The 25,056-nt window shown below is 37.0% G+C and overlaps 2 protein-coding genes across 10 annotated transcripts in view; one reads left to right on the top strand and one right to left on the bottom strand.

Annotated features, from left to right (window-relative positions):
- SETD5 (SET domain containing 5) overlaps positions 1–25,056 on the bottom strand; it is an 80,001-nt gene that overhangs the window by 38,957 nt on the left and 15,988 nt on the right. For 5 of the 9 annotated variants that reach the window (XM_052635502.1, XM_052635536.1, XM_052635527.1 and 2 more), the window contains exons 2-3: positions 3,730–3,916; positions 2,695–2,919 (exon numbers count right to left, since the gene is read on the bottom strand). Coding sequence is in view for 3 of the 9 variants with exons in the window: in XM_052635519.1 (XP_052491479.1) it covers positions 3,730–3,800 (71 nt within the window). In the remaining 6 variants the exon portion in view is untranslated. Of the gene's footprint in view, positions 1–2,694; positions 2,920–3,076; positions 3,113–3,729; positions 3,917–6,579; positions 6,640–25,056 lie in introns of those variants that run through there. The other 4 variants (XM_052635519.1, XM_052635553.1, XM_052635568.1 and 1 more) reach the window with 2 other exon arrangements.
- LOC128043289 (60S ribosomal protein L35-like) lies at positions 21,854–22,278 on the top strand. Its single transcript, XM_052635618.1, has one exon. It carries the CDS (start codon positions 21,878–21,880, stop codon positions 22,244–22,246), a length of 369 nt encoding a protein of 122 aa, XP_052491578.1. The 5' UTR covers positions 21,854–21,877; the 3' UTR covers positions 22,247–22,278.

The following is a 25,056-nucleotide window of genomic DNA, read 5'->3' as shown; positions in this document are numbered from 1 at the left end:
AAGTTCTGGGGCAAAAAGAACTGAACTGATTGCTTAGGTAACTGGTTAGGTTTTGGAGAATTCTGCAATATTATTAAGGAATGCAACTGTTGACTTTGCAAAACTGAATAACGGATTATCTGTCATTTACATTAACTAGCAAACTTGCACTGAGATTCATAAATTAGAAACTCCAAAGACACACATAATTCAGCTTTGGTGATCGATCAAAGGGTCTTTTAGGGAATCAAATAATGACTACTGTTTGTATCACGTAATAAACATTTTTCCTGCTTGGAAATATACATAATATAGGACTTGGGTGGAATAAAGTGTGCAGTTCAATGTGGTGCAATGTCAGCTGAGAAGTGAGGGATAAAAGAAAATTCTGAGATATGTATCCAACTCACCCAGTTATATGCTCCAAAACTGTGAGAAGGGATCTTATAAATAACAGCAAAGGTAATTTCTAGGTGAAGAAGAACTTCAGACATAGGAAAGTATTCTCTGTTAGTGAAGTGCATGCATTTTATTACTTAAAGAGTGTCTGCAAGATGGGAACTGCACAGGGGTGGGGGGGAATACATCAAGAATGCAGGTCAGTATTCTTGAGAAATAGATGATCTGAATATGGCTCACTGAGAGGCAATCAGCTCTGATTATTAGGAAACAGGTGGAGTTTCCTAAATGAAACCAAAGGCAAACAAGCATTAATAAAATGAAGGTAGAATTTAGTTTCTATGATGGACAGTTAAGAGAAAGTAATAACTTCATACAGCATTGTTAATTTACTACATAAATAAGTATTTCAAAGAGCTGTACATATTTTATGTAAAAGATTTTGTACCACTGAACACATGGGGTGAAACATGACAGCTGTTTATTAGAAATGGATTTTTTTTTTTGGACGGGATAAAAGAAAGTGGCATGAGATAAAAGATGGCCATGGAGATGGAGCTATGCTGGTTGTATCTTACCCATCTCCAAACTGGGTAAATATGAACATATGCACTTCATGTGCAAGTCTAGGGAATAAAAATAAAATGTATATTGTGTAGGTTAAAAGGCCATCCCATGGTCATAATACTTTGTAGTTAAGCATAGCACTTAATATATTATTTATGTGTGACAAATACTAAAATTTAAGCTCATATCTTTTGATGAGGAAACTTTGCAAGTTCCATACTGGTTACAGATTAAATGCATAATTACACGTTGACAGGTAACTACAGGATTTCCTAGGATATTCCTTGACATATACACATATACCAGATCTCTATATTTTAAAATACTGATAAAGAATTTGAGTATTAGGTTTGCATCTCTTTATTAGCCAATTGTTTTATGAAAATATAATTGGAGCCTTTCTTCCCCTATGTTTAAACTTCTATGACAGCTGGGCACATACACAGAAGGCATGCTCACAACAGATATACTCCATCAATTGTGTTTTAAGTACAATGTGCAGCCTGTTGTTGTAACACTACCTCTGAAATTCATTTATGGCAGGACAGTAAACTCTGAAAAGTCTTTCCTTCTATTGTTACATCTAGAGGTTTTCCTACAAATATACAAAAAAACAAAAACAAAACATAATGTACACCACTGCCATCAGATTTAAAATCCCATAAAGTAAGGTCTAGGTCTTTTTACTTAGTTGAGTATATTGCCCTTAATACCAGGTTTAATCTCAGAGTGCCCAGAACGGTGGAATATGCGTGACTGTGTCACACGCATAATGAAGCATTAATAAATATCACCAACTATGTAACAGAATGGTATATAAGCTAATTGTTGACATTCTCTCGCCTTGTAGGGATACAAAATGAAAAACTGAAAAATTAGCTATGACTACAGTAGCGGAAATCTGTCTGGAGATCATAGATGAAAATGTTTCACGAGATAGAAACATTGCAGTCAAATTTTTAGGCCAGAAATATTTTTTGATTCTGTAATTATTTCTGGACTCCCTAAGCAACAATTATGGGTAGTCACCTCTGTACTCTGGGAAAAACACATGTTTTAAGAATAACTGTTTTAGGTCTTTTTCTTAGCTACGAATCCCCATCTCGTTGAGTTAATCAACACTGAATTTTTTTGTTGTTGAAATTTCTCAAAAATGTTAAGAGTTGTCTACTTATACAGTTTGTTAATCATTCCATATAGGAGGCTAGTGGTTGATTTTATACAAATCCATTAACATTATACAATTACCTACTGATGCAGTTAAGTTTTTAAGTACTTTGTCTGCGAAACGGTTATAAAATTGGAAGCTTCAGCTATTGGTGTAACTAAATCTCTTTGGCATGCAAAAAAAATAAAAACAAAACAAAACAAGATAAAGGGCTCTGGAAGTAACACAATCCACCCTTTCCCACCCCCCACCCTCCATCTTCTTTTTTATATGGGAATAAGGCCCAAAACTGCTTTCAATTACAGACTACCCCAGAATATATAACAGACTGCCTCTTAGGGTAGCTTCATTTTAAGTCTTCCTCTTTAAGGAAGTCATCAAACAGTTATTCTAGGTGGCTTTGTGAAGAAATACACATGCTCTTTACTAATATTCTCAGTTTCCAGGAAGAAAACCACTATTATCAGGGATGCAGTTGAACCCAGAGTTTTGGAACAGTTTCTTTACTTTGCTGAAGGGGAAAGAATCCCCAGGGACTGTGAAAATGGCAAGAGAAACAGGGGAATTAGAGCAACACCCACCTCACTCAAGAAGTGGCTGTGGGATCAAGAGTCTGAACTGGACCTGAACATATTCAAAACACCAGGATTTTTCCAGCCCAGACCCTAATCCCTGGTACTGCCTGGAATAGACTTGGCTTCTGGGGGTGTGCTGCCCCCTAGGCCCCTTGGGTCTCTTTCGCTGGACTTTCACATCCTGGTGTAGTGCCACTTCGTCTTGAAAGGTAGGGGGCTTCCACTTCCTTTCTGTAAGCAAGGAAGATTGGGTACAAGGGAGGTAAAAGGACAAGAGGGGGAATCTGTGAGCAGGGGGAATCTCGGACAACTTAAAAGAGAAGGGATACAAAAGGCTAAAAATTTTAAAACTTTGAATAATATATAAAGTTTTATAATGAAGGCCTACCTTCATTGCCATTTGGCATTTAAATTCTTCAAGAATTGAGAGTCTATTTTAGGGATTGGACTTTTCGACAAATTCTGAACTCCTAAAGCTGCTCTTAGCTGAAAAAAAAGTTTGGTACCACTGATTTTGAAGGTCCTCTTTCTAGGCAATGAATATTATAAAAAACAGGTGACACTACTTTCCACATTTTCTATCCCAAATATCAGAAGGTCTAAGTAACCTGCCCATACAGTAGCAGCCCCTTTACTCTAGAACAATGAGAAGTACATAGGAAGAGGCCTTCAAGGAAAATCAGCAGGAGAGAACTCCTCTTTATCCTCCATTCATCAGATAATCATTAACTCTACAGAAGCAGGTAGTGACACCTACTTGTCTTCCTTACCCATCAAAACAAATGAAAATAATCACTATCTTGAAATTTTAATTCTATTAATTATTTACTCAGAAATACCTCCCCCCTCCCAAATTTTTCCTCCCCCTTCTAACTCTTTTTTGCCTCCAGCTTCTACAGGGGAAAGGGAACGGTCTAATGTCATTTATAATGGGCTAGGCTTGGGTGTAGAAAATACTACATATTTACTATTAGATGCCCATAAGAAATTTGTCTTGATACAAACTGGTAATGTACCTACTACCTAGGAAGCAGCACTTACTCTGATCCAGCAGCCATATCTGAGTAGGATGTATCTGGTGTGGTGACTCCCAGAGGGATTGCAATGCTCATGACGTCCAGCACAGCAGAGAGTGGAAATCACGGGGTCCAATTATTGGAGACTGGCCACTCTGAGAGTGGGGGTGAGCTGCAGAGCCTCAACCAACATGTTATGGACATGAGGAATCCTAGCACAAAAAATGAAAATATCTAGTAACCAGAGAGTTCTTTAAATTTATTGCAAATGCTAATGAATATTTTTCTATTTTTTTTGAACAAAGTTTTTAAGGGATAGATATAAAGTACAAGGAATCAGCATTGTCCATTTACTATGCTCTGCATTAATGTTCCACAAAGTGAGGTAACAAAAATTATGCTCTCTTTTCATTTCCATTTTCATGTTTTTCTTTTCAGATAAAGGAAAAAGTTATAGTCTGCTCATCAATGAGCACATTTCTCCCATTCCACAACTGCTTATCAAACAAGATGTTCTAGGACCTAACTAATGAGTTTTAAGTCAGATAATGGTAAAAGAATTATCACAGTTTAATGTTATTCCTTCCAAATGAAATAGGATGATAAAAGCAATCAATTTATTTATATTTGACTGAAAATAGCTGTTTTTTATTGCTTTCTTTTGACATAGAATACCCTTTTGCTATTTTTAAACTTTTTAAAATAACTATAATCTGGGGAGAAGATGTAATGATTAACTATATTTTTAAGGTGATATCCACCACTATGTATGAATAAAAACATAAAACACAAAGTGTACAGTTTCATGATAAAAATTAGAAAATATTGCATGGAAAAGCAGTGAGGATACCTTGAGTTGGTGACCACAGCCAGTGGAATTTGGGAGCAGAAAGACAAACTCAGTAACACAAACAAACAAAATTAGATTAAGAGATTTGGAAATATGGTACAAAGGGAAAAAGTGTACTCTGATTTTTACATTAGTGATTTTACAGCTTTGTTAAAAAAAATCGTTAAAAGAATGGAACAAGAAGTATTTTATGTGGGAGGAAAGAAACTCAATGTGACTGTTAAGGTTCAGGTTAACAAAGGTTTTTGCAAAAAAGAAAAAAAAAACCCAGTAAGAAGTCATGATTGAAATGCTGATTCATGATAAGACAAATAACAGTAGAAAATGATCATTTACACTAAAAAATTAAATCAAATGAAAAGTAATAGCATATTAATTGAGTCAATCCAGGGGATTAATACAAATTTTAAAATGATTAAGATGATCTGAGATGCTTGACTCTTATTTTGAAATATGAAGCAAATTAATGTGGAAAAGAAAACCAACTGTGAACAATGAATCAGGCCAAGATTTTTAAGAACACATAAAAATAATATTCCTGTTTTATATCATTATTTTAAAGTGCTAGAACAGCTGTAAACTAAGTAGTCCTCCCGGGCATCTGCACTGGAAAGAGCTGGATCTCACCAATGAATCTAGCATGCTCCAAAATCTGGGTGTGGCAATACGCTTGCTCCTACTCCACCTGGGGTGACATATTCCCCTTGAGATTGAAATGAAAAAGGAAGATGTTCCTATCTATTGTCTTTACAGCTTGTAAAAAAAAAAAAGTGACTAGCGTAACTTTATGCTTTTGGGCCCAACCTACACATAAATGTTTCTTTTCCCTAACAATATATTCAAACAGAGTGGATCTGTATACCCTCTGAGCCTCTGGGAAACTGAAATAAAATCTACAAAAAAACAGAAGAGAGAATACTTATCAAGTAAGTCCAAAAGGGCATTTTTGAACTTTGGGAGCTGTTGGTTACAATTCTTTCTCTATTTGATATCACAGTATAATTCTGGAATTAAAAACATAAATAAAAAATCCAAAGGCTACTTAACTTAATAACCAGAACACAATCTAATAATAATCATACTGCTGCTGCTCAGTCACTTCAGTCGTGTCCGACTCTGTGCGACCCCATAGACGGCAGCCCACCAGGCTCCCCCGTCCCTGGGATTCTCCAGGCAAGAACACTGGAGAGGGTTGCCATTTCCTTCTCCAATGCATGCAAGTGAAAAGTGAAAGTGAAGTCACTTGACCAATACTTGAATCCGAATCACGTGTTATATTTCAGTATAACCCCCAATTACTCAACACCACTAAAAAATCCTGTCATAGCCATTACTGTTATATAACCATTAAAAAAATGCAGGTGTCTAGATAAAATAAAACTTTTTTGTAATTTTACATGACCACTTCCACTCTTCTGATGAAGGCATTTTAGATTAGCATGGTTATCTTGCTTCAAGTAATACTTTCATAATATTGGGCCTTTTTAATAATAATAAAAAAGATGGCAAAATCAAACTTCTCATATAACGCTGAGCCTAGTTCCTCTTCCAAATAACATGTAAAATGTAGCTATTAAAATGTTAACTGAAGAACTTCTAACATTATCTATATGCAATATGTAATTATAATTACTCTAGTTTTATAACATAATACAACAGGCTCCTACTACAGTTTACAAAGTTTAGCAGTTATAGCAGTTACTAACTTTTCACACAGTTTGGAGATATGTCCTAGAAAGAGTGATAAGAATTAACATCTCTTTGTAGAACAGTTTCAAGATTTCTTTTACTTGTTAATTTGTCTCTATTCCTACCAAAATATAAACTCAATCAGGACAAGGATTTCTGTGTTTTATCCTCTGCTATAGTTCCAAAGTCTAGAACAAGTATTTGAGAATATTTCCTGGCACAGAGATTTTTGAGAATATTTGCTGAATAAATTATGATCACTATTATATCAAAATTAAACTTAGTATTCATTAAAGTGCAAAAGTTAAAACAAAAGAATTTACTTGGCTCAGTCACCTTTTTATAGACCTCTGAATATGAAGTCCCCCCAAATTATCTGCCAGTAGCTGTGAAGACCTAGAAAAAGTTGAGAAACGAATTAGTATAGACAGAAATAACAAAGATGGACACACAGCATGGAATTCTAGAGAAATAATATTTTAACGGCAATTTTGTTTCATTTCTGTATTCTGCCTTGTTTACAATACTACGTTCCATTTAGTGCTTTATCTTTGTCCTTTAACCTCATTACATTATTTTCCTGTAAACCCAGAACCTAAATAAAAGGTAGAAAAGGCAACTGTCTTTGAGTTAAGAAGTGGTAAGTACTGTCTCTGGGTGAGCCTTTTGTTTCCATCCAATTAGAGTTCTCTTCCATTTCCCAAAGGATTTGTTCTTTTTCTCGCTCTGAGAAGGTGCTTCTTTCCTGACCCATTCCTAAATTCACAGGCTTTTCTTTAATCAAGTCCATGTGACTCTCCAGTCAAACAGGGACTCACCATCATTTATTAAAGTTCATATTACTCTTTTCTTCCCCCAACACATCTCTCCATCCTCTTATCCTATTACAGAAAGATTTCTCAACCACATAATGGAAGACATGTAGAAAACAGAGCTTTAATTTGCTTTCTACACTCTAAAAAGAAGAGGAAAACAGGTGATGACCCAGGATTTTGGGGAGGGGGACAAAGTCAATTTAACAGTAGCCTGAAAAGGGTATCAATATCTGAAGTGTTAATATATCATATATGTGAAAATACTTGTTTGAGGGATTCTAGTACCAAGCAGTAGAGTAAATGTTCTTTATGCTGATATCTTATGGATTTCTAACTTTATTAAAACCTGGAAAATAAACTATTCTTTAGAAACCATTTTAAAGAACCATATTCAGAACTATATAAATGAAAGGCCTGAGGGTGAAGTGAAGTGGCTCAGTTGTGTCCAACTCTTTGCGACCCCATAGACTGTAGCCTGCCACGTTCCTCCGTCCATGGGATTTTCCAGCCAAGAGTACTGGAGTGGGTTGCCATTTCCTTCTCCAGAGGATCTTCCCGACCCAGGGATTGAACCCAGGTCTCCTGCACTGTAGGCAGATGCTTTACCGTCTGAGTCACCAGGGAAGTCATAAAAATGAAAAGCATGAGGGTAATAGTAAACGAAAGGAAGAAATTACATCAAGGAAGAAATACAGTCTTTTAGCAACAACAAATAAGAAAAAAAATGACAGGAGTAAAAAGAGAAATAAATACATGAGTATACAACAGGGGGAAAATGAATGCTCTGGAATTTCAATTTAACTACAATTAGAACACTCCTCCAGAACCCCTAGGAACAGTAATAAATTCTTAGACTCAAAAACACAATCAGCTTGTCTCCCAGTCCTGAGTACTCTTTGAGAAATCACCATTTACCGATACCTACAGTTTCTAAGGAAAAGGCTGTTAAGAACATGCCAGAAACGGTTTATCATTACTCCTGTCTTTTTAATTGGGTTCAGAAATGGTCAACAGTCTCTGTATCTGTCTTTCTAACAGTCTCTTCTCTGCGTGACTTGCTGAAAGCACAAGACCCGTGTGGTCTGCCAGGTCACTCTCAGAGGAGACAGACAATAAGTGTTTTAAGAGACTTCAGAAAAAGAAATTGCATCAGCCAGGTGAGCCGGAAGCAGCTGGGAGACAAGAGTCCAATAAACAGCCAATCCGATGAAAGAAACTCAGAACAAATCTGCTTCAGTAATCCTGTGAAGAGGGCTGGCAGGAAGAGGAGTGCCGCTTCAGAAAAAGAACAGACCTCATATGCTTCAGACAGTCTTTGTACTGTGGCTGTGGACCTTGGCCATTCTCCCAGAAATGATGCAATCCTGATGAACAAGATCTGCTGCCAGAGAAACAATTGTTAACAGCCTATGCAGACAGAAACTTAGCCAAGAAGCAGTCTCTGATCAGCTCTCTCCACAAACCACCAGAAAGTCAAATTTCTTCTTAAATTTTGGTCTCTGACAAAGCATGTAAGTGAATATATATTTAGGCATATACAAGCACGCCATTTTCTCAGTGTGTCCCTTTTTAGTTCCTCTGGTTTTATAATATCTATCCTCTATCATTCAATGTGAAATAAAACATTGAGATTGCTTTTATTTTATGAATTCTCATGTTATCACCAAGGTACTTACTTACATTGAAATTTTACACCTTTTTCCTTCATTCTCATAAATATATGTTCTGAGGTATAGTAGCTTTCCTAAGTTTTAAAATCACTTAGAAATTTAGGGCAAAATTATGAGATTTCAGAGTAAAGATAAATCATGCACAATGACTAACTAAGGGCCAGAAAGGTGTATTTTATAGGTATTTTTGAAATTATGTTAAACTCAGTATGTTAAAAGTAGGCACGTATTACAGAAAAAGAGATAATCTCTTCCCACTTAGGCTGACATAAAAGGTAGGCTGAGTTACAGTATGCAATGCCCACTTTTCTCAAGGGCAGTGATATCAATCTTTTAAGAGGGGGTAATGATTATTTTCATCCTATTAGCCACAATTTACTATTCTAGAATCAACTTAAATACTCCCTAGATTCACCTCCTAGATCTGGTTTCTTTTTCAGAGCTTTGGCTATCAGGCTGCTAACACAGTATTGTTACTATAAAATTATTGGGATTCTCCTTCACCGGAATACTAAATAAAAGGCTGTATACAAGACAACTCTATTCTCTAAACTCTTTAGCCAAAAGCCACAATTAACCAAATTTTTTCTTTCTGAAAGCAATAACCTTTAAACTGGGGTTCACCAAAAACACAAGCTTCTAAAATGCATTCTGAAACCAATGTGTTCAGTCAAATCTACTATCCTAATATTTAAACTATTAAATAACATTAAATTAAAAACCAACAGATTAACAGAATAACTCCGAAGCAAGCAGTAAAAGACTTTTAACAGGCCAATAAACCCAACTCAGTTAAGAAGAAAACATGTCAGAAAAATTTTCAATAAGGGTTAGTTAAAAGGAAATAACCATTAATTTTAAGATTTAATTTCTGAATCTGATTATTCAAAATTTTGTTATACATATAAGCTGAATTTATTCTTAAATGCTCTTTACTTAAATTTCTTACTTTTGAATGACTAAACAGTAAAAAGAGAAGATGGGGAAAGTATCTGAGAAGACTTTTTGGTGATTATTACCTTCAACTTAATTTTTAAATCACAGAATAATTAAGAATGCAATAAATATACAACTTGTTGTATATAAATGACCAACTTGTTTGAGAACTAATGTGGCAGCTACCTTAGATGCTTATCTTCCATTTCCAATCCAAAGTGAGATATTGAGGAAAAACACTGCCGTTTTACAGCAACATAAAAGCTTTTTATCTTGGGACAAGAAAAAATATGAAAAAATAATACATTAGGAGTTAGGAAATTTGAGTTCTAACCTACAACTTATTTAATTTGGTGATCTCAGAAAAATAACATTTTATAGATGAACCTTAAATTCCTCTAAAATCTTCACTGGGTTTCCTCATGCTCTAAGTTTCTGTGAATCCTGGCACTGACAATTAATGCAATGTGTTAAAAGTCCGTCTTCTCATTGTACAACAGAAAGAATACCTATTCTGCTGACTCAAAGGTGCACACGGATTGGTGTTTGTAGCAAACAAGAATTTAAATGGCTGTAACTTTTAAATATATGTAAACAGAGAGGAGCTGCTATTAATAACCTGAAGATGGCTAAAAATTATTTTCACTCATTTCCAACAGTGTGTATTTCAACTTTCCTACAGTAAAAATGTGAGCAAAGGATATGTGGGAAACATGCAAAAAAAACTAGGAGAGATAAGAAACAAGCATTAGAATAAATAAATAAGAATTAATGGAAAATAAGACATACACTCTAAGAAAGAGAGCTCAGAGTTCTGGGGGAAAGTTCACATACTTGGGGTAGTGTAAGTATAAGTTAGGCTTACAATCTGAAGCAAGTTAATACAGGCAAAGGATCTAGAAGTGCAGGGCTGAAGAGAAGAAAAGACAAACGTGTTGTGATAAACTAGAGAGACTAACGGAAGACCATGATTTAGTAATGTAGAGTCAAGATAAAGTTTTCCTTTTCTCCCACCTCTTCTCCTTCAACACTTGTTTATCCCCTGGCTTCTTTACCTAAATTTATACTCCCTCTAGGGGCAAATGGGCTTGGCACAATAAACTGATGTCTATAAAAGCTCTAAATTTACTAGAATAGGAGGTAATTAAAACCCAGTAAAAAACAAAAAACAAAAACCCTATTTCAGTCCATAGTAAAAATTTCTTTCCCCATGAAAAACTTCATTAACGGTAATACTATAGAGACAAAGACATACTTCATTGTACCTGGGAGGGAGGGGAGGGTGACAGGATAAGAGCACATGGCTGTGAATAATGGAACTACTGCGATCTTAACTTATTTTTAGATTACATTAAGGAAAAAAGTATTTTATTTATAACCCATTTAACAATGGTAAACAGATATTTACTGTGAAACTAACCAAGGATGCAGACTCTTTCTATCCTTAGAAATAATCAATTGGGAAAATTTTAGTTTTTTAAGTTTCAAGTAAAGATGATGCCCTCAATGAACTCTGATTTATCTCTTTCAAGAGCTATATTCAAAAGACTTCCTAAAGGTTCTGTTCTACTCTGTAGCCTCTGATCATGCTTTAGAGCCATTTCTACATTAGACTGGAAAAGAACCTCTCCTACTTCTCTGTTTGCCTCCTCCTCTCAATCATACCTTTTCATTTCCAAACCTTGAAATGGGAACAATGTTTATTTACTCCTGACAAAGTAGGTTATGGACATTTATAAGGCATTAATTTTATTCTTTCATTAGTTTAAGCAAAATTTCTCTACTTGATAAAAAATTCAGAGTTTTAAGTTTAGAGTCTAATCCACTATTCTAAATAGATGAAAAAAAAACCCCAGAGCTTTAAAAATATTAACTTAGAAGAAGCCACATACCCAGTAGTGGAGTACAGAAAGAAAATTAGATACTAACATCAGAATTTAAAAAAAAATTTTTTTTTTCTGGAGGCTGCTGAGCGGCTTGTGGGATTTTAGTTCCCCAATCAGAGAATGAACCCAGGCCCTCTGCAGTGAGAGCATGGAGTCCAAATCACTGGATTGCCAGGGAATTTCCTAAAAGAAATTAAAAAAAATTAAGCGCCAGCTGTTACTGGTTCTACGTTAGACAAACAAGTTCAGATCAACATTCCTGGTTCTTGGGAGTTATATTATCTAAATTTGTCAGGGTTTTCTTCATCCATTCATTCAATAACCATGAAGTAACTACTCATATAATTGTACTATGTATAAAAACAATGTTAAGAGCTATTTACAAATGTTGCTCTTATCCAACTAGAAAAGGGTAGGTACTCAGTAAAAACTCTTTTGGTTTGCCTGTGTGCCAAGTATTTCATTTTCACAACCATGAAGGGAATAGAAAATCCTAAAGTGTGCCTCTACAATTAATGAGTCATCTTGAAGTGAAAACACCACCCTGCCCCCAAAGAAAGAAAACCCAAGCCACTCCATAGTTTAGCAGTGACACGGAGAGCACAGAAACAGATTCTTCTGTAATAAATCTTTTAAACTGTTTAGACAAAACTTATCATTGACTGGTCTCATGAAATTTTCTATTAAGAATGAAGAATGATGAACAATGGGCAGCAAGAACCTTCAAAACACAAACAGAACCTGACCATACATGTCCTGTGATTATCTGGCTGACGAGGTGCCAAAGTATATGGCAGTAAAGGAATTTAAAGCTTAGTAACTCTGATATGCACAACAGGGATCCTCTCCTGACCAAGAGCCGTATCTTTATTGACTTATAATTAAAAAGATAAACATCATAATATAACAACATAAATTTTAAGTGCTTTATTTTAAATAAAGTTACAAAATATATTATATAATATAAAATATAAAAATATACAAACATTACAAAAGCATAAAAAGTAGAAGTGAAATTCTCACACAAGTCTAGTTCCCAAAGACGAAAGTGATAACCCTATTGTTCTTTAATCTACCTGGCTCATTTAGTTTTGGACATTTATATGCATAAGTACAAACTTATTTCTCTTAAATGACAACACTGTATTCTATTCTGCGGATCTACTATAATTCAAATCAATCCTCTGCAGGTGGATGTTTAGACTGTTGCTAATTTTCCACAATATACACAATGCTGCACTGAATGCATGTACATATGCCTTTCTGTACACACGTGTATAAACATTTCCTTTGGAGACATTCTTAGAAGTGGAACTACCAGAAGGGCACAAGCATATTTACTAGTGATGCTGAACCACACTCCAGAAAGTTAAAGCCATTTTACACTCCCATAAACGCAGTGGGAAAGCTGTATTTTCTCATAAGTTTCAAAATAATTTCAATTCTAACAGTCTTCATACAGTCTCTTCCTTAGAAGAGACTCTCTACTGCCTAAGAGAAAATCCTAAAATGAAAATTAACTACGAAGTCTCAATAATTCAGTGATTAAGACTATTGATTGAGTGCACTCAGTTCAGTTCAGTTGCTCAGTGGAGTCCGACTGTGACCCAATGGACTGCAGCACGCAAGGCCTCTCTGCCCATTACAAACTCCCAGACTTTACTCAAACTCATGTCCAATAAGTCGGTAATATCATCCAACCATCTCATTCTCTGTTGTCCCCTTCTCCTCCAGTCCTCAATCCTTACCAGCATCAGGGTCTTTTCAAATGAGTCAGCTCTTTGCATCAGTTGAAGAGCATCAGCATCAGCTTCAGCTTCAGCATCCGTCCTTCCAGTGAATATTCAGGACTGATTTCCTTTAGGATGAACTGGTTGGATCTCCTTGCTGTCCAGGGGACTCTCAAGAGTCTTCTCCAACACCACAGTTCAAAAGCATCAATTCTTCCATGCTCAGCTTTCTTTACAGTCCAACTCTACATGACTACTGGAAAAACCACAGCTTTGACTAGACAGACCTTTGTTGGCAAAGTAATGTCTGCTTTTTAATATGCTGTCTAGGTTAGTCATAACTTTTCTTTCAAGGAGCAAGAGTCTTTTAATTCATGGCTGCAATTACCATCTGCAGTGATTTTGGAGCCTCAATAAATAAAGTCTGACACTGTTTCCCCATTTATTTGCCAAGAATGGGACCAGATGCCATGATCTTAGTTGTCTGGATGTTGAGCTTTAAGCCAACCTTTTCGCTCTCCTCTTTCACTTTCATCAAGAGGCTCTTTAGTTCTTCTTCACTTTCTGCCATAAGGGTGGTGTCATCTGCCTATCTGAGGTTATTGATATTTCTCCTGGCAATCTTGATTCCAGCTTGTGCTTCTTCCAGCCCAGCGTTTCTCATGATGTACTCTGCATAGAAGTTAAATAAGCAGGGTGACAATATACAGCCTTGACATACTCCTTTTCCTATTTGGAACCAGTCTGTTGTGCCATGTCCAGTTCTAACTGTTGCTTCCTGACCTGCATACAGGTTTCTCAAGAGGCAGGTCAGGTGGTCTGGTATGCCCATCTCTTTCAGAATTTTCCACAGTTGATTGTGATCCACACAGTCAAAGGCTTTGGCATAGTCAATAAAGCAGAAGTAGATGTTTTTCTGGAACTCTCTTGCTTTTTTGATGATCCAACGGATGTTGGCAATTTGATCTCTGGTTCCTCTGCCTTTTCTAAATCCAGCTTGAACCTCTGCAAGTTCACAGTTCACATACTGTTGAGTGCACTGGATGACCTCTGAAATTCTTTTATACTGAGGAGGAGATCTTAGTTACTTTTTCACTAAATTTGGGCTGAGATATTCAAAGTAAAACTTAGATAAGGTACTATTACGGAACAAAAGTACTTTCTTACAGTTGTCTCATGCTGCTGCTGCTAAGTCGCTTCAGTCGTGTCCGACTCTGTGCGACCCCGTAGACGGCAGCCCACCAGACTCCCCCATCCCTGGGATTCTCCAGGCAAGAACACTGGAGTGGGTTGCCATTTCCTTCTCCAATGCATGAAAGTGAAAAGCCAAAGTGAAGTCGCTTGACATGTGCGACTCTTCGCGACCCCATGGACTGCAGCCCTCCAGGCTCCCCGTCCCCGGGATCCTCCAGGCAAGAGCACTGGAGTGGGGTGCCATGCCCTTCTCCAATGCATGAAAGTGAAGTCGCTCAGTCGTGTCCGACTCTTCGCGACCCCCTGGACTGCAGCCCACCGGGCTCCTCCGTCCCTGGGATCCTCCAGGCAAGAGCACTGGAGTGGGTGCCAAAGGAGGCAGAACATCCCTCCCTGTCGCTGTGCTGGCACTGGCACCTGAGAGCCTAGATGAATAGCGATTCTTTCTCCTTTGAAATAGTTCACGAATTGTCTTCCATCCATTCAGCAACACGATTCAAGGTGGCAATGAACTACTCTCAAGGCCTCTGGGTTCTCAACTGTTGATTTTCCCATAATGCTAATCCTTCTAGGGCCTAATTATGGTCATTATCATTCTACTATTAAAACTTAAAATGGCTACCTAATATCTACTGGGTTAGTTCAGACTCTGCCTGAATAAAAGATTGCTTTTGTTAATTAGATATTAACCTTGTTTTTACCTTTTCTTTCAAAATTTTGTTCACACTACTTGTCTGATATGCTTGTGTTTTTTTTGCACCTTAAAAAAACTTTATTATGAGAAATTTCAAACAAATATAAAACCACAGAAAACCCTGTACTGAACTGATACAGATCCTACCAAGCTTTAATGAACATCCAACTCACAGTCAATCTTATTTATAACCTCTCCTCTTCTACACTATTATTTTAAAGTAAATTCCAGAAATACAAGTAGTATGTATTACATCTGCTGAGTAAAGTTGTCCCTTGTTTATTTTAAATATTGTGAGAGTGGTTAGCATATGACGACAGGTGGCAGTGATATGGAAAGACCATCATTTCATTGCAAAAGTGAAAATGGATAAAAAGCTTAATGTAACCCATCAACTGATTTGCTGAGTAATGTTAATACACACATGGCTATGAAAAAATGTCTTTTTTTTTTTTTTTTTTTTTAAAGAAAAAAATTACTGGGAATTCCCTGGTGGTAGGATTCTGCCTCCACTGGAGGGCACACAGGTTCAATCTCTGGTTGGGGAACTCGGATCCCACAAACCATGTGGCCAAAAAAAAAAAAGGACTGAAAGCAATTTTTTAAAAAAGCTTTTGTCACTTATGATTCATTTTATAAAAACTTTTTTGGCTGCATCACAGGGCATGTGGGATCTTGGTGTGCCGCTGCTACCCAACCCCCGTGGACCAAGTCCCCTACAGCAGAAGCCCAGGGAAGTTAAGTCCCTGTATACAATTATTTTTTGATTTGAGTTTGTTGACGATAAGATCTCTTGTGTTCTTGGGAATGCAAGTTTCTCCTTGTAGCAGAGTTAAGCACAAGCAGACACACAAGCCAGTCTGTGACATAGTATTTCTGTAAGTATATGTTATGCACCAATAAGTAAAAATAAGTGAAACCAGAGCATTAAAAAGAGGAGGACTGATTATCCTTCTCTTTATTATCACAGTAGCAATGGCTCATATCTGAGGTGTTGGCTAGCTGTTCTTAATGAGCCATTTCTTAAGAGTACAAGAACCTTAGAATGATGACAAACTTTGGGTTAAAAAAGCTCACCGACTCAATGAAGACATACTTTACAGTCAAAAAAATAACTTACCAATAATGGTAAGGATCACAGTACTAACAATGGTGAGTGTCAAAGAAGAGAAACAGGTGGGATGTAGATAGCTGATTCCTACATAAACCACAAAGCAGAGATATCTGATGATCCAGTTAGTGGAAAAGAGGCCCAAATCACTGTCAATGCAAATATATAGCATTAAACATTCTATTACCAAACTACCCGCCATAAACTGTATTGATAACAGTAAAGTTAAACAGGGACGTATCCAGTGGTTTTTTTGTGTGTGTCCAAGCAAAAAACTAGCCTATATTTACTTATACAGTAGGTTACTGAGTAGAATGACAGCTCTGGGAAAATAAGTACATTATTTCCCTAGAAGAAGCTGAACATCTCTGGACCAACTAGCTAGTAATTTTTTATGAGACTCAGAAACTTTACGTATCTGCAAAACATAAAAAATATTTAACTTATGAACTGTAAAACTATTCTCTGGAAACCTTAATATGAAAAATAATTTAAAACCTTGATACAGGGAGTTCCCTGGTGGTTCAACGGGAAGGACTCCCGTGCCTTCACTGCTGAGAGCCTGGGTTCAATTCCTGGCCGGGGAACTAAGATCTTGCAGGCAGTGCAGTGTGGCCAAAATATAAAGAAATAAAAATTAAAACCTTGATAAACCAGTTTCAATAAACACTTCAGTTATACTGGGGCCAAAATTCTCATTCATTAATGAGTGGTGGTGGTTTAGACTCTTGTGACAGCATGACTGTCACCCACCAGGCTCCTCTGTCCATGGGATTCTCCAGGCGAGAACACTGGAGTGAGCTGCCATTTCCTTCTCCAGACAATCTTCCCAAGTCTCCTGCATTGCAGGCAGATTCTTTACTGACTGATGGTGGGGGTTCAGTCCTTAAGTCATGGCTGACTCTTCCAGTTCCATAGCCTGCAGCCCGCCAGGCTCCTCTGTCCATGGGCTTTCCCAGGGAAGAATAGTGGAGTGGGTTGCCATTTCCTTCTCCAGGGGATCTTCTGGACCTGGGGATTGAACTGGGGTCTCCGACATTGCAAGCAGATTCTTTACCACCGAGCCACCAGGAAGGCCCTTCATTTAGGAATACTTAAATTAGCCCCAGGGCACAGTCAAAGCACTACTTTTAAATGAATACAAAGAATTTAGTAAATTGCTCCAAATTCTTATGCAAAATATAATCACAACCATAAGCTCTGTTGAAATTCCCCAAGTATTTTACCATCTCTTTCAATCGCCTCTGCCAGTTTTTCGGTACTATCAGAGTCTGACCCTAAGCAAAGCCCAGAATTCCAGCACTGAATCAAGTGGAGAACATGAAGCATCTTAGTTTTACCCTCCACTTTTCCTTTCTGTTAAAACATCTTCTATTTACAAACTTATTTTTTCCTAAGTAAAATATTCCTAAATATTCAATGCTACTGTTTTTGAATACTGTACATATCCTTTTCTAGTGCTTGATAACCAATATGAAAACTAAAACAAATAAGAAAAAATCCTATGCCCCAGACTTTGATAAATCTCTTGTAGACCACCCCTACTTAAAGAGTAGTGGTTCCCAAATTTGTTGGGCACAGTTTTTTAAAACTGCAAAAATTTTAGGGGTGGAAGAAATGGCTATAGGGGCATCAAAAGTAGAAACTTGCATTTATAAAATAAATGAGCCATGGGGGTATAATCTATAGTATGGTGACTAGTTAATACTGTACTGCAACTTTGAAAGTTGTTAAGAGATCTTAAAAGTTCTCATCAGAGGAAAATTTTGTTTAACTATTTAAGGTGAGATGTGTTAACAAGACTTTGTATTCAAATCATTGTGAAATCATTATGCTTTTTTGTTGTTCAGTCGCCAAGTTGTGTCTGGTTCTTTGTGACCCCATGGACTGCAGCATGTTAGGCTGCATCATTTTGTACACCTGAAATATGTCAATTAAGTCTCAATTAAAAAACGGCCTAAAAACTGAGGCCATTAGGATGTGCCCTAATTCAATATGACTGGTGTCCTATAAGAGAAAATTTGGATACACAGAGACACACCAGGAACGTGTACACTCTGATGAATAACCACATGAAGAGGCAAGAGAGTGACCAACTGCAAGCCAAGGAGAGAGGCCTCAGGAGAAACCACTCCTGCCAACACCTTGATCTCAGAGTTTTAGCCTCAAAGAAAAGTGCAAAAATTTTAATTGCCATTTAGGAAAATACAGTAAAACAAACAGCAAACATTAGATCTTTTGCGATTGGGGCTAAACAATTTATACTCTGATAAATATATCAGATGATATTTACTAAGTGTGACCCCCCCCCCCCAAAAAAAAGGGAAACAAAGCAGCTCCCTAAGAAGGTGCTGTCCTTTGACCTCTTGGGCCAAACCACCATAAAGCCCCTGGTTAAAGCAGGAAAAAAAAAAAAAAAAATCACACAATCCATGGATCATCAATGAATTTAGTTTCCTAAAAATCCACTAAGACTCAAGTTTGTGTTTCACGTTTTAAAGTCCAACTCTTCCCCTATAAGTATATGAAAGCAAGAAGCAAATCCATGCGGCAGGATCTCCATTTGCCTTAGCATTAATATTTAAAAATTCACCTGAGGTATATCTACCTTGTTACTGTTTTTCTAGCAGAATACTTCTTGGCTATTATTTGAGCATACATATTCATTAAATTCCTACCAACTGTGCATTACTGAACTGTTAAAAAGGAAACAATATTTGTCTGTTTTGAGGGGGACCTACAATGAATGTTTCTTTGGCTATCAGTCTATTACAATGAAAAACAAATCCTAATTTACAAGTCGAATAAGTTTTAAAGATGTTTGGAAGCTGTTTGACACCACTCCTTATTCTACAGAAATTCAATTCCTTTAAGAAGTCTTACCTGACTTCTAGCCTTATTATTAATGATTTCCTTTCTTTACTCCCTTTGCAGAAGGTATTTTCTTTGGGAAAAAACTGGTTTACCAAGCAAAACTGAGTGTCCATCTATGTCAATCTGATACAAGCAGGTTTTGATCTCTAGTAGCAAAATTATTTGAATTTTCAAAAATACAAGAACTTCCAGATTCTTTATAAGAAAACAAGTACTGAATATGTCCACAGGTAGGCTCTGTAACAGTTTGCTGCCTGGCCCAACAGGTCAAAGGGGGGCCTTTTTTCAGGCTGAAGAAGAAATCAACTGAGTCAAGTTTTTCTCTTAGGAATAAATCCTAGGATGTTTATAGTTATTAACCTTTTTGAGGCGTAATCACGTATTTCCGTGAGAATCTTATCAAGCTTATGAACCTTTCCCTCAGAAAAATGCAGAGACAAAACTCAAGGAAAAAATTCCAGGGATTCACACCCTCTGATCTACACTCTTGCCTGCACTGCAGGCAGTCTGGGATAAAGGAAGCCTGTAATTGACTGAATGGTAAATACCCTGGTAAATATCAAGGAAGTCAGAATTTACAATCTGTCTAGGAGAGGACAAAGTCCAATAAAACCTCATCCATTTCCTCTATCCAATTTTAGGCAAACAATCCTACAGGAAAAAGGGGAAAATTACAGATGGACGGCAATACGGAAAGTCAGGAGGAGAGGCAAGGGCGGATTATATTCGTGGAGCCTTCCTTAAATAATCTAAGTAATGTAGTATAATGAAAAAAATCCTGGAACCATACAGAGTTGACTCACCTTATTACTACTCGTGCAATCACTGATTGTTTGTTCATTTGAGACCAACCTATAACACTACTTTGAGAATGAAGTAAAATAACACTAGCAGAACTTAGCAAGAAATTGGGCCAAAAAGGTAGATCGGGTTTTTCTACTATATCCTACAGAAAAATTTGAACTACCCAATCACTTAGCACATTGGTATGCAGAGTTACAATATTAAAGAAGCAAACAGAGGTCAAAAGGAAGACAAATAGGAGCCACTTTCCTGCTTCCAAGGCAATAGTATTTAGTGGAAGAGAGAAATCTACAGTTTGAGTTTTGTTAGTAACTCCCCAAGTCTACTAACGTCAAGACTTGCTAACAGTCACAGAGTAATTCGCACTCTTAGTCAAATATTCTATTAATTTTCTTAGAGAAACCTTCACTCTCTGGCATTGATGTGCTATTTGTAATATTTCCTTTCAGAAATTCACCCATCTTGTAAAACGAAATCTGTATACTGAATATACTATTAATTTACCCACTTGCTTCCTCAATCCTGTACAATTCCTGTCAGGAAGAGTTTCCTGAATTCTATGAAGACTTTTAAAAAATATTAAAGTTTTTTTTAGTTCAAAGTTATTATATATCTGTAGTCACTCTTGTTTTTACACTGATTGGAAACATCATGTAATAGTCACAAGAGGAACTGGGCTCAAAAGTCAAGTAGCACCAATGGGGAGAAACCAAAACATTTGACTATGTTACTAACCTTCTTTAACAAGGCTCAGAACAGCCAAGTTGATACGTTTACTTTAACCTTTAAACTTTTTTATTGTGAAAAGTTTCAGACAAGTAATAAAAAGTAAAATTTTACAAGGAACTTCACTTATGTGTATCATTTCAACAATTACCAACTCACAGTCAATCTTGTTTCACCTTTCCCCTCTCCTTCATTCTAAAGGAAACACCAGTAACATCATTTTGTTCACAAATATTTCAGCATGCACTGCTAAAAGGTAGAGTCTTTTTAAAAAAAGTGCGTGGATTGTAGTTTTGTTTTGGGGGAAAGATCATTGTTTTCTAAAATTTTAACTGGAAAAGAGGTGATTTACAATGTTGTGTTAATTTCAGGTGTACAGCAAAGTTAATCAGTTATTCATATACATATAGCCACTCTTTTTAAGATTCTTTTCCCATACAGGATTACAGAGCACTGAGTCGAGGTACCTTGCTATACAGTAGGTCCTTGTTCGTTAACTACTTTATATGTAGTAGTGTGTATATAGTAATCCCAATCTCCTGATTTATCTCCTACCCCCTCTGGGAGTGGGGAGAGATAATTTTAGCCATTATTTTGTCCCTTCCTAGAACTGTCATCCAATCTGAATTTATCATCGCACTTCTCAATCTCACTCTAATGCCAAAGCACTAAAGCAGAACAAAAAAAGAAAAAACTTTCAAAAGAGGGAACCTTCAAAACTCATTTTGCCCTGATACCAAAGCCAGACACCACCCAAATTAACATGATTCACATTAACAAAATGAAGAATAAAAACTGTATGATGATCTCAATAGATGCAGAAAAAGTAGAAAACAACAACAAAAAACCAAACTTCTCAACAGATTTGGTACATATGGAATGTACCTCAACATAACAAAGGCCATGTATGACAAACCCACAGTTAACATCATACTCAATAGAGAAAAGCTAAAGCTAAAAGCTTTTTATTTAAGATAAGGAACAAGACAAAAATTTCCATTCTTATCACTTTTATTGACTAGTGTAAGTCCTAACCAGAGCAACTAGGCAAGAAAAAAGAAAAGGCATCCAAATCAGAAAAGAAGTAGGCCGCTCTATTGACCACGCCCGCCGCCACCCGGCAGTAGTTGCGGAGGTCAGCCCCGCCCCTTCCTCTTTCCCTCCAAGAAGGCAGCGGAGGCAGACTCTACAGCCATGGCCAATATTAAGGCTCAAGACCTTCGCGGCAAGAAGGAGGAGGAGCTGCTAAAACAGCTAGAAGACCTGAAGGTGGAGCTGTCCCAGCTGCGCGTGGCCAAAGTGACAGGCGGCGCGGCTTCCAAACTCTCGAAGATCCGAGTGGTTCGTAAATCCATTGCCCGTGTACTGACCGTCATTAACCAGACTCAGAAAGAGAACCTCGGGAAATTCTATAAGGGCAAGTACAAGCCCCTGGATCTGCGGCCCAAGAAAACACGTGCCATGCGCCGCCGGCTCAACAAGCATGAAGAGACCCTGAAGACCAAGAAGCAGCAGCGGAAGGAGCGGCTGTACCCCCTCCGGAAGTATGCAGTTAAGGCTTGAGCATCCAGCTGTCAATAAAACAGACCACTGGCTGGCAAAAAAAAAAAGAAAGAAGTAAAACCATCTCTTTGCAGATGATGGTGTTACATCTAGAAAACCCTAGAAATTCCACCTAAATTGATTAGAATAAACAAATTCAGCAAAGTCATATAATACAAAAATCAACATTTAAAACATCAATTGTGTTATACACTAACAACGAACTACAGGAAAAAGAAATTAAGAAACTATCCCATTTACAAAAACATCAAAAAGGATAAAATAATTTGGAATGAATTCAACCACGTGAAAGATCTGTACAATGAAAACCATAAAACACTGATGAAAGAAACTGAAGACACAAACGAAAAGATAGCTCATGCTCATCAACTGAAATACTGCTAAAAGTGTACATACTCTTCAAAGTGACCAACAGATTCAATGCAATCCCTATCAAAATTCCAAAGGCATTTTTTACTGAACAGCCAAAGCAATCTTGAGAAAGAAAAAGAAATCTGAAGCATCATATTTCCTGATTTCAAACTATAATACAAAATTACAGTACAGTGTTGTCATAAAAAGACATATATATCAGTGGAACAGACTAGAGAGCCCAGAAATTAATGCATACATATATGGCAAACTAATTTTCAGCAACGATATCAAGAATTTATAATGGGGAGAAATTCAGCAAAAGCTATGAATCAGGACTTTTTTTGGATAGTCTTTAATTTTGAGAAGCATCTCTGTTACCAGGGCTGTTAAGAATATTTTATAGGCTATGACAGCACATAAGCAACTTAAGTGTCCGTAAACAGGTAAATGGATAAAGATACAGTATATATATATATAGGAATATCACCCAGCTATGAAAAAGAATGAAATACTGCCATTTGCAGCAAAACGGATGGAGCTAGAGATTATCATACTAAGTCAGACAAAGACAAAATTTTATGGTATCACTTACATGTGGAATTTCAAAAATAGCACAAACTCATCCACAAAACATAAAAAGACTCATAGACATAACAAACTTATGGTTACCAAGGAGAAAAGGGATACAAGGAATAAATTTCTAGTAAATCATTTCAAAATAAAAATCAGTTCTTCTAAAGCTGATGATTCTGATGGAATAATTTTTCTTAAAAAGTTTAACTATACAAATCTGCTTAAGTTTGAATTTAACTTTAAATGTAAATTTATACAACGGCATTTTGGTGTTAAATTTTTCTGTAAATTATGGTAGTTGTAAAAGAAACTAAAAGTGGCTCTTTGATTTGCATATAACTAAAATATAAAATAAAAATGCAAGTAATTAAAATTTCATTCATTAAAAAAATACACAATGAGGAAACGATAATCTCTCTTCACCATAAATGGTGTCTGGAAGACAGAATATCCATGTGCAAAAGAATGCAACTAGACCCCTATCTTATATCACATAGAAAAATCTACTTAAAATATATTAAAGACATGAATGTGAGACCCTGAAACCATACAACTCCTCAAAGAAATGAGGGGATAAGTTCCTTGAGACTGATCTTGCCAGTAAGGTTTTAAAATTAATTCTTATTGGAGTATAGTTGCTTTACAATGCTGTGGTGGTTTCTGCTGTACCACAAAGTGAATCAGTTACACATACATCCACCCTTCTTTAGACTGTCTTCTCATTTAGGTCACCAGAGATCACTGAGTGGAGTTCTCTTTGCTACACAGTAGTTCTCACTAATGATCTATTTTATATACAGTAGTGCAGACTTGTCGGCTTCTCTGGTGGCTCAGATGGTAAGGAATCCACCTGCAATGCATGAGACCTGGGTTTGCTCCCTGGGTTGGGTAGATCCCCTGGAGGATGGCAACCCACTCCAGTATTTTTGCGTGGAGAATCCCACGGACAGAGGAGCCTGGTGGGCCACAGCCCACAGCATCACAGAGTTGGACATGACTGAGCGACTAGGCATAGCACAGTACATACATGTTAATTCCAATCTCCTAATTCATTCCACCCATTCATCCACTTGTCCCCCTTGGTAACTGTAAGTTTGTTTTTCTACATCTGTGACTATTTCTGCTTTGCAAATTAGTTCATCTGTACCATTTTTCTAGGTTCCACAGATAAGTGGTATTATATGATACGCCTCTTTCTGACTTACTTCACTCTGTATGACAATCTTCAGGTCCATCCATGCTGCCATAAATGGCATTATTTTGTTCCTTTTTATGGCTGAGTAATATTCCATTGTATGTGTGTACCATTATCTTATTGCCTAAAATTTTTTAAAATTTGACACCAAAGGCCAAGACAACAAGAGCAAAAATAAACAAGTGAGACTAAAACAAACTACAAGCTTCTCCAGAGCAAAAAAACCAACAATGCAACAAGAAGGTATTATGGAATGAGAGAAAATATTTGCAAACCACACAGCTGGTAAGGGGTTAACATAAAACACATCTGAGGAACACATACAGCTCAAGAGCCAAAAAAGAACAACAACAAAAATTCCAGTTAAAAAATAGGCAGGGGCTTTCTTGCTGGTCCACTGGCCAAGACTCCACACTTCCACTGCAGGGGTCCTGAGTTCAATTCAGGTCAGGGAACTGGCTCCCACATGCTGCAACTAAGGATCTTGCATGCCACAAGATCGAGGATTCCGAGTGCCGCAACTAGACCCAGCACGGCCAAGTCAATCAAAAAATTAAAAAAGCTAGGGATCTGAATAGGTACTTTCCTAAGTTCAGTTGCTCAGTCTTGTCCTACTCTTTGTGACCCCATGGACTGCAGCACACCAAGCTTCCCTGCCCATCACCAACTCCTGGAGCTTGCTCAAATT

This window comes from Budorcas taxicolor, chromosome 1 (assembly GCF_023091745.1).
Source record: "Budorcas taxicolor isolate Tak-1 chromosome 1, Takin1.1, whole genome shotgun sequence".
Classification (NCBI taxonomy): domain Eukaryota; kingdom Metazoa; phylum Chordata; class Mammalia; order Artiodactyla; family Bovidae; genus Budorcas; species Budorcas taxicolor.
Note: the sequence above shows the minus strand (reverse complement) of the source record. Positions and strands in the feature narration are given on the sequence as shown.

What these genes read in the sequence shown, in the direction of transcription:
- LOC128043289 (XM_052635618.1), top strand. Translation starts at nt 21,878, where the DNA reads ATGGCCAATATTAAGGCTCAAGACCTTCGCGGCAAGAAGGAGGAGGAG.